The following is a 13681-nucleotide window of genomic DNA, read 5'->3' as shown; positions in this document are numbered from 1 at the left end:
TTCTTATCTTTTGTTAGCGATCAACCATCAGAAAGATTCGTCCATAAATCTGTAAAAGTAATAACTAACATCTCGATTTCCAACTGCCGAGGGATCTTTTACGTGCACAGCCTGCTGCACACATTGCCTCGGTTTATTGTCCCATCCGACGAATGGACGCTTTTTCCATGCCAGCCCCTCTTACCTGCCCAAGCTATTTGGACAAATTGAACAATGGATTGTGTTATCAACGACGATGATCAGAATATCTAACTTTTTTTTTAAATTTGAGTATCTGGAGCAAAGTCATTTACAACTGGGTCGACTGAAATTATGATTGAAGATGATTTATACAAGGTTCTTACGGATCTTATCTATTACACAGTGTCATGGTATTGGATACTGAAAGTTTCTATTCACATCCTTGAACGTGGGAATGCCCTTATTGACCTTGAATGTGGGTATTCCCTAAGTGACCTTGAATGTGTGTATTCTCTAAGAGACTTTGCGAGAATGCCGTGGACATGAATTTGGGTTATACTTAAGTGACCTTGAATTCGGGACGTCCCAAGTGATCTTTACTGCGGATTATTCGAAGTGATCTTTAATGTGGGTTTTCCTAAGTGACCTTGAATGTGGGTTTTCCTAAGTGACCTTGAATGTGAGTTATCCCAAGTGACCTTGAATGTGGGTTACCTAAGTGACCTTGACTGTGGGTTATCTAAGTGACCTTGAACGTGGGTTATCTTAGAGACCTTGAACTGGGGTTATCCTTAGTGACCTTGAATGTGGGTTATCCTAAGTGACCTTGAATATAGGTTATCTAAGAGACCTTGACTGTGAGTTTTCCTAAGTGACCTTGAATGTGAGTTATCCTAAGTGACCTTGACTGTGGGCTATCCCTAGTGTCCATGAATGTGGGTTATCTAAGTGACCTTGACTGTGGGCTATACCAAGTGACCTTGAATGTGGGTTACCTAAGTGACCTTGACTGTGGGTTATCTAAGAGACCTTGACTGTGGGCTATCTAAGTGACCTTGAATGTGGGTTATCTAAGTAACATTGACTGTGGGCTATCTGAGTGACCTTGACTGTGGGTTATCCAAGTGACCTTGATTGTGGGCTATCTAAGTGACCTTGAATGTGGGTTATCCTTAGTGACCTTGACTGTGGGTTATACCTTGAATGTGGGTTATCTAAGTGACCTTGACTGTGGGCTATCTGAGTGATCTTGACTGTGGGTTATCTAAGTGACCTTGATTGTGGGCTATCTAAGTGACCTTGAATGTGGGTTTTCCTTAGTGACCTTGACTGTGGGTTATACCTTGAATGTGGGTTATCTAAGTGACCTTGACTGTAGGTTATCCTTAGTGACCTTGACTGTGGTTTATCCTAAGTGACCTTGACTGTGGGCTATCCCAAGTGACCTTGCATGTGGGTAATCTCGTATAATGTTTGAAGTCTAATTAATAAAAACAATTATTAGTGCGAAAGCGACAGAATTTAATGATTAAAATAGATTAAAGTAAGAATTAGGAAAAATGTACCATTGTTTGGTCAACTTGACAAGTGAAAATCCCCCGATATCGTGTTTTTTACTCTAGAGCCAAATCTCAGTCACTACCCTAGAGTCATACCTCAGTCACTACCCTAGAGTCAGCACCTAGTCACTACCCTAGAGTCAGCCCTCAGTCACTAGAGTCAGCCCTCAGTCACTAGAGTCAGCCCTCAGTCATTACCCTAGAGTCATAGCTCAGTCATTACCCTAGAGTCATAGCTCAGTCATTACCCTAGAGTCATACCTCAGTCATTACCCTAGAGTCATACCTCAGTCATTACCCTAGAGTCATACCTCAGTCACTACCCTAGAGTCAGCCCTCAGTCACTACCCTAGAGTCATACCTCAGTCATTACCCTAAAGTCATACCTCAGACATTACCCTAGAGTCATACCTCAGTCATTACCCTAGAGTCATACCTCAGTCATTACCCTAGAGTCATACCTCAGTCATTACCCTAGAGTCATACCTCAGTTACTACCCTAGAGTCAGCCCTCAGTCACTACCCTAGTATCAGTCCCTAGTAACTACCCTAGAGTCAGTCCCTAGTAACTACCCTAGAGTCAGTCCCTGAGTAACTACCCTAGAGTCAGTCCCTAGTCACTACCCTAGAGTCAGTCCCTAGTAACTACCCTAGAGTCCAGTCCCTAGTCACTACCCTAGAGTCAGTCCCTAGTAACTACCCTAGAGTCAGTCCCTAGTAACTACCCTAGAGTCAGTCCCTGGTAACTACCCTAGAGTCAGTCCCTAGTAACTACCCTAGAGTCAGTCCCTAGTAACTACCCTAGAGTCAGTCCCTAGTCACTACCCTAGAGTCAATCCTTAGTCACTACCCTAGAGTCAGTCCCTAGTAACTACCCTAGAGTCAGTCCCTAGTAACTACCCTAGAGTCAGTCCCTAGTAACTACCCTAGAGTCAGTCCTTATTCAGAGTGAATCAGCGTGAGTATCGGGGAATTGCCGCTCGTCAGTAAAATTACATTTTAAACGCATGATGATGAATAAACGTGATAGAAGGTGTTGGGCTTTCTGGTGTACAGAGTACAATGGTTTCCATCTGAGTTCATGTGTTTACATGTATCATCGTCGTAGCAAGCCTTCTCGCACTCTTTATAAGTGCCAATCAAATCATCGATTAAGAATGATCGGTAACAGAAACCTTCGTAAAACGATGCACTAATACAATCATCTTCTTGGTCGCATACTTCATTACAAGTTTCTTCGGTTCCTTCATACTTCAAGTCGTTTATATCATACGTCGGTATGGAATAGAAGGTAAATAACCAACAAGCTACAAAAATAAATAAACATATATGACAAATAAAATATTTTCACTGTTATAATAGTACTCAATATATCAAATGCAGAGATATGTAGAAATACCACTGTTATAATAGTGCTCAATACATCAATTGTAGAGTGATATAGAAATACCACTGTTTAATTAGTGCTCAGTACATCAATTGTAGAGCAATATAGAAATACCACTGTTATAATAGTACTCAATATGTCAATTGCAGAGATATGTAGAAATACCACTGATATAATAGTGCTCAATACATCATTGTAGAGTGATATAGAAAAACCACTGTTAAATTAGTGCTCAATACATCAATTGTAGAGTGATATAGAAATACCACTGTTATAATAGTGCTCAATACATCAATTGTAGAGTGATATAGAAAAACCACTGTTAAATTAGTGCTCAATACATCAATTGTAGAGTGATATAGAAATACCACTGTTCAATTAGTGCTCAGTACATCAATTGTAGAGCAATATAGAAATACCACTGTTAAAATAGTGCTCAATACATCAATTGTAGAGCAATATAGAAATACCACTGTTAAAATAGTGCTTAATACATCAATATCGTAGATGTCGCTATCGCAAATACCATTTAAGCTGAAAGGTAGAGTCAGGATCTCATGCTGTTCTGGATGTCGAATAGAAAATCAACATGGTGAAACTTATACACATAGAAAGGCAAGAAAAACTTTCTTGAATTTTTGTAAAAATAGAATGGATTTGTTACATTCTGACACGTATTTTGAGACAAAACCATTAAAAAACCATAAAAAACGTGGCTTGTACCAGCTCGAAACGGAAATCAGACAGGATTTCTACCACAGCTCAAACTAGATTGATAATTTTGAAGACAGACCTTTTTGTTTTTGTGTTAATCTGTCTCAGAAACATGAATTATTTAGCTAAGCTAATCAGTAATAGTGTTCACGGCTTACTGTCGAAATTTTAGCCTTCTTAACCATGTGTATCTCTAATTACTCCACCTTGAATATTACATTGTCGGGTTTTCAATAATCAAATCCTCAATTTTAAGGACTGGACAACTACACAGTGGCCTCAATAACCCAGTCCCCCTGCTGACGTTTGTAAAGAACAACGGCCACTCTTAACGCTTAACTAGATGAGTAGACTTTATTGGTCTGGAACCTTTACCCTGGTAGTTTTTTTTAACACGTGCCCTCCTGCATACCCCCGTGGGGTATGGATTTCACTGTACTTTATTTGAGAAATTATTTTACCTTGACAATGAATAGATGGTAGCCAAATTTGACCCGACGTACATGTTAGTTCTCCATATTTACCATTCAGTGTGTAATTAAAGTCACATTGGAACATCAGTTTATCATCTTCGACATACGTATCTTTAGTTTCCCCAACTATTTGTCCATTTGGAATGGTTGGAGGCTCTGGACAATACGCTGTATATTTGAAATGAAAGAAAAACAGTTTTAGCTAACTTAGTTATGAGCACATGTATGGAAGACCGTAACTTAGGTCTTTTTTCTATAAAATCCTGTTGCTTTTTTAAGTCAGTTTTGTCTTGTAATCATAACGCTTTCAGTGGAATTCAAACATTTACCACATTTACTGTAGACATATAATAATTCTATATATTTAGTGAATATCATAATTACATTTTTAATTTTTAAACAATATAGTTACGGCACTGTTATGAGCACATTTAGCATAGGAAACAATCAAATTGAGTTCTATCAAATAGTATAGTAAATATCTAAATGACTATACATAAAGCTGAAATTGAGTTCTATCAAATAGTATAGTAAATATTTAAATGACTATACATAAAGCTGAAATTGAGTTCTATCAAATAGTATAGTAAATATCTAAATGACTATACATAAAGCTGAAATTGAGTTCTATCAAATAGTATAGTAAATATTTAAATGACTATACATAAAGCTGAAATTGAGTTCTATCAAATAGTATAGTAAATATCTAAATGACTATACATAAAGCTGAAATTGAGTTCTATCAAATAGTATAGTAAATATTTAAATGACTATACAGAAAGCTGAAATTGAGTTCTATCAAATAGTATAGTAAATATCTAAGATGACTATACAGATAGTTGAAATTGAGTTCTATCAGCTGGTGAAGTAAATATTAAGATGACTATACAGATAGTTGAAATTGAGCTCTATCAGCTGGTGAAGTAAATATCTAAATGACTATACAGATAGCTGAAATTAAGCTCTATCAGCTGGTATAGTAAATATTTAGATGACTATACAGATAGTTGAAATTGAGCTCTATCAGCTGGTATAGTAAATATCAAGATGACTATACAGATAGTTGAAATTGAGCTCTATCAGCTGGTGAAGTAAATATCTAAATGACTATACAGATAGCTGAAATTAAGCTCTATCAGCTGGTATAGTAAATATTTAGATGACTATACAGATAGTTGAAATTGAGCTCTATCAGCTGGTATAGTAAATATTGAGATGCCTATACAGATAGCTGAAATTGAGCTCTATCAGCTGGTATAGTAAATATTGAGATGACTATACAGATAGCTGAAATTAAGCTCTATCAGCTGGTATAGTAAATATTTAGATGACTATACAGATAGTTGAAATTGAGCTCTATCAGCTGGTATAGTAAATATTTACATGACTATACAGATAGTTGAAATTGAGCTCTATCAGCTGGTATAGTAAATATCTAAATGACTATACAGATAGCTGAAATTAAGCTCTATCAGCTGGTATAGTAAATATTTAGATGACTATACAGATAGTTGAAATTGAGTTCTATCAATTGGTATAGTAAATATTTAGATGACTATACAGATAGTTGAAATTGAGCTCTATCAGCTGGTATAGTAAATATCTAAATGACTATACAGATAGCTGAAATTAAGCTCTATCAGCTGGTATAGTAAATATTTAGATGACTATACAGATAGTTGAAATTGAGTTCTATCAGCGGGTAAAGTAAATATTTAGATGGCTATACATATAGCTGAAATTGAGTTCTATCAGCTGGTATAGTAAATATTTAGATGACTATACAGATAGCTGAAATTGAGTTCTATCAGCTGGTATAGTAAATATTTAGATGACTATACAGATAGCTGAAATTGAGCTCTATCAGCAAAGTGTTAAATGTTATCGGTATTACAACAAAATTGATTGTGAAACGAAACTTTGAGCAATGAATAGCGAGAGAAAAATAAAATATTGTACTCACAATCTACAGTGACTGAGCAGTCCACTGCCGATAAAATAGCAAACATCAAACATAGACTTTTAACAACCGACATATTGCTGACAGCTAATTATACTTATAGCAATAACAAGAGTTAGAGTTGTATGAAGTAATACTGAAGAGATCTGTTATTTTATACAGTTTAAACACAGCTTACTAATTGACTAATTTACATACATTCTGAAAAAAAATTCAATTGATATCACTGATAGATTTCTTTTGCGATTTTTTGCTGAACTCCTAAAGAACAGCCGGTGATGTACAGTTAGGTGATGTCTGGTGTTTCTATAAACAGACAATAGTACAACAATGGACCACTCTCTAGAATATAACACAGAGTTAGGTGATGTCTGGTGGTTTTATATAAAGAGACAATAGTACAACAATGGACCACCCACTAGAATATAACACAGAGTTAGGTGATGTCTGGTGGTTTTATAAAGAGACAACAGTACAACAATGGACCACCCACTAGAATATAACACAGAGTTAGGTGATGTCTGGTGGTTTTATAAAGAGACAACAGTACAACAATGGACCACCCACTAGAATATAACACAGAGTTAGGTGATGTCTGATGTTTCTATAAACAGACAATAGTACAACAGTGGACCACCATCTAGAATATAACACAGAGTTAGGTGATGTCTGGTGCTTTTATATAAAGAGACAATAGTACAACAATGGACCACCCACTAGAATATAACACGGAGTTAGGTGATGTCTGGTGGTTTTATAAAGAGACAATATTACAACAATGGACCACCCACTAGAATATAACACAAAGTTAGGTGATGTCTGGTGGTTTTATAAAGAGACAACAGTACAACAATGGACCACCCACTAGAATATAACACAGAGTTAGGTGATGTCTGGTGGTTTTATAAAGAGACAACAGTACAACAATGGACCACCCACTAGAATATAACCCAGAGTTAGGTGATGTCTGATGTTTTATAAACAGACAATAGTACAAGAGTGGACCACCATCTAGAATATAACACAGAGTTAGGTGATGTCTGGTGGTTTTATATAAAGAGACAATAGTACAAGAGTGGACCACCCATCTAGAATATAACACAGAGTTAGGTGATGTCTGGTGGTTTTATAAAGAGACAATAGTACAACAATGGACCACCCACTAGAATATAACACAGAGTTAGGTGTTGTGTTGTTATATAGTACCACGTTGAATCCCGCCTAGAATATAACACAGCGCTAGGCGGTGTCTAGTGTTTCTATATAGAACAAAAGTGGACCACCCTCTAGAATATAATCCAGAATTAGATGGTATCTGGTGTTTCTATATAGTACAAAAGTGGACCACCCCCTAGAATATCACAGAGTGATGTTTGGCGTGTTTTAAAACAGATTTTTGTACAACAATGAATCACTCTGTGAAAGAAGAAATATGATTTTTTTAGTAGGTCGGAAAATTTGGGTCATGATGAATATTTACAAGTTAATTAGAATCAAAACTCATTAAATTGTTATGGTCTTTGAGTGTATATTAGAAATATTCGATTTGAAAACAAAAAATATATCCTCCAATTGAAATTTTTTTCGCCATTAAATTCCACAATTCTATGCTTATGGACGGAAGAAATTTAATCCAGTAAAAACAATTATTTGCTAGTTAATTGTACTGAAAGTAAGCTATACGCGTCACTTCCCGGTTTTACTACGCGGATAAGCTGATTGGCTATATCGGAAATAACGATAACAATGTTGCATTTTGTACAAAAATGATAGTACATTTAGTTTAGTGCAACAATGATAACAATGTTGTATTTTGTACAACAACGATAAGAATGTGATAGCACAACAAAGTTATTTTTAGTACTACAATGATAACAATGTTATATTGAGTACAACAATGTTATTTTTAGTACTACAATGATAACAATGTTATATTTAGTACAACAATGATAACAATGTTATATTTAGTACAACAATGATAACAATGTTATATTTAGTACAACAATGATAACAATGTCATATTTAGTACAACAATGATAACAATGTCATATTTAATACAACAATGATAACAATGTCATATTTAGTACAACAATGATAACAATGTTATATTTAGTACAACAATGATAACAATGTTATATTTAGTACAACGATGATAACAATGTTATATTTAGTACAACGATGATAACAATGTTATATTTAGTACAACAATGATAACAATGTTATATTTAGTAAATGATGACAATGTTATATTTAGTACAACAATGATAACAATGTCATATTTAGTACAACAACAATAACAATGTCATATTTAGTACAACAACAATAACAATGTCATATTTAGTACAACAATAACAATGTCATATTTAGTACAACAATGATAACAATGTCCCATCCCCCAAAAATTTATTTCATCCACATTTTTAGCATGTGTTTATGTGAGGTGCTCTCACAATTCAAAATAAATTCATCTCCTACACCACATGGCCACACCCTTGACACCCTAGTCCCACACTCCCAGGAGGTGAAAACACCCTACGTTGGGAACCAGGGATTTACACCAAAGAGAACATATAACACAAGACAATAAGTAATTATGGGATAAAACACAATTCTTTAATACATGGGTACATAACATTTCAACACAATTTACACGTCATCAGATGAAATGGTGAAAGAATAAAATATAACAAGATATTGACCAACTAGGGATTAGGTTGTTACACATTTTGACATGTTAATAAACTTGTAACTTTTGTTGAAACGTTATGTACCCATGTATTAAAGAAGTGTGTTTATCCCATAATTACTGTCTTGTGTTTTACATGTGCTGCTCGCTTCTAAATATCGTTCAAATCTTATACATCAAAGAGATCTTCTGATATACGAAACACGTAAATAAATAAATAACTATGTATTGGTGATTGCAGATACATGAAAATGAATTCAAATAAAATGTAGTTTTACATCCTGTTGAAATTACGTAACAATTTTGTATCTTTTTCATTTCCTGATATTCTAGTTTCCGTGATTACAATTTAAACTAAAAATATCAGAAAACGAAAAAGATACAAAATTGTGGAGTGAAAAGATTGGTAGAGCGAATGGAGTAGAGTGGCGAAGTTGCGGAACGCCAGACCCAGTGATGGAGCGACAGAGCGACAGGAGTGGAGGAGTGAAGTGGAGAAGGTAGTAGCAGAGCGGCAGAGCGGGTAAACCGACTCTGTAGATAAAGAAATATGTATTGTATTATAAGACATAATGTATTAATAATGGAATATTTATAACTGTATGTATTTATAATATCTTTGTTAGGGTTTGAGTTAATCCCTTCAGAATATCACAGGGCCCGACTTATTGTTACACATATTGATTTAGGGTGGTCGGATCTGCCCTATTTACCATGTAGACATTAAATTTGCTGGTACACATTTCCATTTGGGAGCTTAGTTTGCCCTTTTTACCAGGTAGGTATCGATACTTCCCTGTAACGCTGGGTAGGAACACTGTCATTTTTGTATCAGTGGAATAATCCAGTCGGTAACGAGTTGGATTGTCGTCTGTTAGACACTAAGGCGCCATAGGCTTGAATCCTCCCCAAGGCAATAAAAATTCTAATGCTAGTGCGTCCGACAGTAGGTCAGGTACCGGTTTTCACTTAAGCCACTAAACGGTATTCACAGGGGCTGTCCTGGATATTCTCTCTCAGACCAAGTCAAGAGACCCTGATTAAGAGATTAACCACTGTTTAAGATAACAATCAGAGCGACCAGTAAGACGTTTTACACCCTGACAAACTCGACTATTTAACACAGACAAATCAGTTATTGTATAGACGACACCCCTATTGTATTGTATACAGGGTAAACCATTTGCTTAGTTACTGTCAAACATTGATAATACCTGGTTTACGTCTCGAGTGACTGACTGTCTGACTGGGGAGAAAGATTTACAACCAGACAAATTCTAGGATTTTACTCGGATATTTTAAAACAGTAGTAATTTGGTGAGTATTGTTTGAAATTCTAAATACTTTTTATTATTTTTAAGTACAGTTCGGATATTTTCTTAATTTGATAAGTCTCCGGTTTAAGTTAGTCCATTATTATCGTACAGTTGATTTACTGCGATATTTTGTGGATTTTTTCATCCTTCGGGTTTTCTATTATATCTAAGAGTGATTACACCCATCCTTGGCATACCGTTGTGTTTGTTACATCCGCTAGCTTGGCTTACTTTTTTATATATGGAGTTTTTCACATTTCAAGTTGGCTTTCATTGATATTTTGTTAGTTTTTTGTTGTACATTTTGACACCCTCTAGCTTGGCTAACTGTTTATTCAGAGTGTTTTGAAGGTTTATATATTTTTTAGAACCCTCTGAGTTGACTAATTGATATATTTAATGAACTTTCCACCCTCTAAGTTGGCTAACTGCCATGTTTTTTTTTGTTTTTGTACACTCTCTTAATTATTGAATAAATGAAGTTTATAAAAAAAAGGAAGGAATATTCACTCTTAACGACATTAATAGTAAAATACAATACTGACTTCTTAAAACTGCACATTTTGTTGTACACCGGGAAAAAAGGGTTAAGTTAGAATTGTCAGTCATTACCCGAAAAATAGTTTAGTTGTATGGCCTATATTCTATCTGGGGCTATAATAGGCAGGGGGAGGGCATGACAGAGAGAGAGGAGAGGGGGGGGCAGGACAGAGAGAGGGCAGGGTAGAGAGAGAGGGAGAGAGCGTAGGAAAGAGAGAGGACAGGGCAGAGAGAGAGAGGGGAGTGTTCAGGACAGAGAGAGGGCAGGGCAGAGAGAGGGCAGGGCAGAGATGACAGGGCAGAGAGAGAGGGCAGGGCAGAGAGAGTGCAGGGCGGAGAGAGAGGGGGCAGGGCAGAGAGAGGGCAGGGCGGAGAGGACAGGGCAGAGAGAGAGGGCAGGGCAGGGCAGGGCAGAGAGAGGGTAGGGCGGAGAGGCCAGGGTAGAGAGAGAGGGCATGGCAGAGAAGGCAGGGCAGAGAGAGGAGGGGAGAGGGCAGAGAGAGAGGAGAGGAGAGGGCAGAGAGAGAGGAGGGGAGAGGGCAGGACAGAGAGAGGGGGAGAGGGCAGGGCAGAGAGGGTAAGGGAGGAAGGGGCAGGGGGGTTAATGGTAAAAATCACGTATGTTTGTTTGATCAATGACAATATTTACTGTTATATTTAGATTGTATATTGATCTAGTGTTTAGTTATAGACTTAATATTATATTGATATACTAACAACACTTCAATATCTCTTAGTTATAGTTTTAATATTAGTTACTGACGACATGTGTTTCGGATTTTATACCCTCATCAGGACAACTCCTTCAAATATACAACGTATAAGTAGCTGACGACGTGTTTCTGATATACAATCATGATCAGGACAACTCTATTACATATATTGTGATGTACTAACAACACTTCAAAATATTGAGTTTTAATATTAGTAACGGGTATTTATAAGTAACGATATAAGCGTTTCTGATATTTTACCTTCATCAGGACAACTTCTCCAAATATAAGATAATTCGACATCTCTGACAACAGGCGCTTTTGATATTATATTCTCATCGGGACAACTCTTATGCAATACTTTAAAACCTCTTTGATCCGAGTTTTATTGTGTTTCTGATATACAATCCCCATCAGGACGAATTCTTCAAAGTTTCTTGGTTCGAACTTAAATATTAATACAGTCAAACATGCATTAAGCAAGTCGTCAAGGGAATGTTTAAGATTTCACTCTATTTGAAGGTGGGCGCTTTATGAAGTAGCAAAGATCAGATCATTTCGTCATTTTCTAGAAAGCCTTAGAAGGATTACTGTGTTTAAAATGATCAATGGGCAGTAAAGTTATAATTGGGGTGTTCTGAATAGGTCAGTAGGTCTGTTGTAAGAATTTCAGCCAAATTGGGTCGAATATTTGTCTGTTTTGTTGAGTTCACTTAAAGAAAATGAGAGAATAGCCATAATGGTAGAATTATTATTACACTTTTATCTAATATAGCCTACACATTGTTATAGAAAGGCTACTGTCCTTTAGAGTGATTTATTTCGTTATTAGTGTAACGACACATTATTCGTAACCTAATCTAATAATCTATAATCTATAGGCTTTACAGATCTCTGATTTATACCCTGACAGACGACAGACGACAGACGACAGTCAAATCCTGAACTTTTAATACTTTCAAAGCTTGGTGCAGCAAGGGTTAGATCAGTTTAATTAAAAATTTTATTATAATTTCTTTCTTTCTTTTTCTCCATTGTAATCTAACAGTTTTTCTACCACAGTCTCGTTCTTATGACCTTACATGTGTTAAACCAATCCTTCGAGCGTCGCGTCTTGACAACAATGGCAAATTGTGAAATGGCGAAAAACAAAGTAAAGCAACATGACAGCCTGAATATCCTATAATTTATATTCTAAGTAGATTATGATTGGATAAGCTCAAATAAGTAGTAGAGGTTGTAGCTAATGCCAGAGTTACGAAAGCACTGGCACAGGACGTTTATAGATATTTTCAATAAACAAACGTTGTGTTAAAGTAAGACGAGAATGTGAAAACGTTTTTATTTGAAAACGTTACGCAGGCTTCGCTCGGTCTTGCAATCCCATTCCTTTGGCTCAGATATTGATTATTCATAAAGTTTATAGCACGACTTGCAAGATCTAAGTGTAAATCTCGAATACGGGTTGCGACATGGTCTTATTAACCCTACCCCGAAGAAATATGACGAATGAGGGCGTGTTTTAGACACGATGAGGGCAAACAAGACTATGAATATGTAAATTATGAATTATAACTAGCTATGTTTAGATAACAGTTTTTATACAAACAATAAATAAAGAACATAACGACCTAGGTCCGGGACACTCAAATAATATGGGAAAGATCTGTACAGTATATTAATCGTTTATTAGTTGGGGGTCATTTTGATTTTTGTCACGTTTTTTGCATTAATGCTTTCACTTATTATGATACACAATTTAGGAGATTGTGCCAAAATAAAACTCTCCCATGGCACCATATGCATCCTGAATTATGGCTTCAGGCAGTAACTATGTTTCATACACCTAAGGCTTGTTCTAAATTTACTAAACCAATTAGTGGAGTGTCTGGTGTGTCGCGTAATCGCACATTGCATAACGAAATATTGACAGCTATACGCATGTGGCTCTCTAGTAAAATTGTCAAGAGGTTTCCTAATGCCTTTTCGATCTCCAATTTCAAACTAATAGAATATTCCTTCTGTTATATTTATACCCAATTAAACATGTTATATATGTTAGACTCTTTGAAAGGGATACTAAGTGGACAAACCTAAATATCAAATGAACGTTATAAACTATGTGGACTTCCTAAAAGAGATGACTAACCCACATTAGCTATGTAAACTCTCTGAAACTATGACAAGTTGACAAAAACAGGTGCAGAATGGTCTCGGGTATTAGATCCAGTCAAATTATTTCCGTCTCCTGGAATTTCCATTCTCACAGAGCTAATATGTTCAGAATTTCAGCCGGAATCGCATCTTTAATTTCATTTAAGCAAGTTGAGTTTGTAAATTTGTCGGTCAAGGCTAGGGTGCCCTGCTGTGAG

General features: G+C 36.1%; 1 protein-coding gene across 1 annotated transcript; it reads right to left on the bottom strand.

Annotated features, from left to right (window-relative positions):
• Positions 1–260: 260 nt before the first annotated feature.
• LOTGIDRAFT_164986 (hypothetical protein) lies at positions 261–6130 on the bottom strand (the record flags this gene model as incomplete). Its single annotated transcript, XM_009061487.1, has 4 exons — positions 261–304; positions 2612–2827; positions 4083–4262; positions 6058–6130. 4 exons carry the CDS (start codon positions 6128–6130, stop codon positions 261–263), a joined length of 513 nt encoding a protein of 170 aa, XP_009059735.1.
• Positions 6131–13681: the final 7551 nt, after the last annotated feature.

This window comes from Lottia gigantea (assembly GCF_000327385.1).
Source record: "Lottia gigantea unplaced genomic scaffold LOTGIsca_48, whole genome shotgun sequence".
Taxonomy (NCBI): Eukaryota; Metazoa; Mollusca; class Gastropoda; family Lottiidae; genus Lottia; species Lottia gigantea.
The sequence above is the reverse complement of the archived record's forward strand: the minus strand, read 5'-3'. Positions and strand labels throughout refer to the sequence as shown.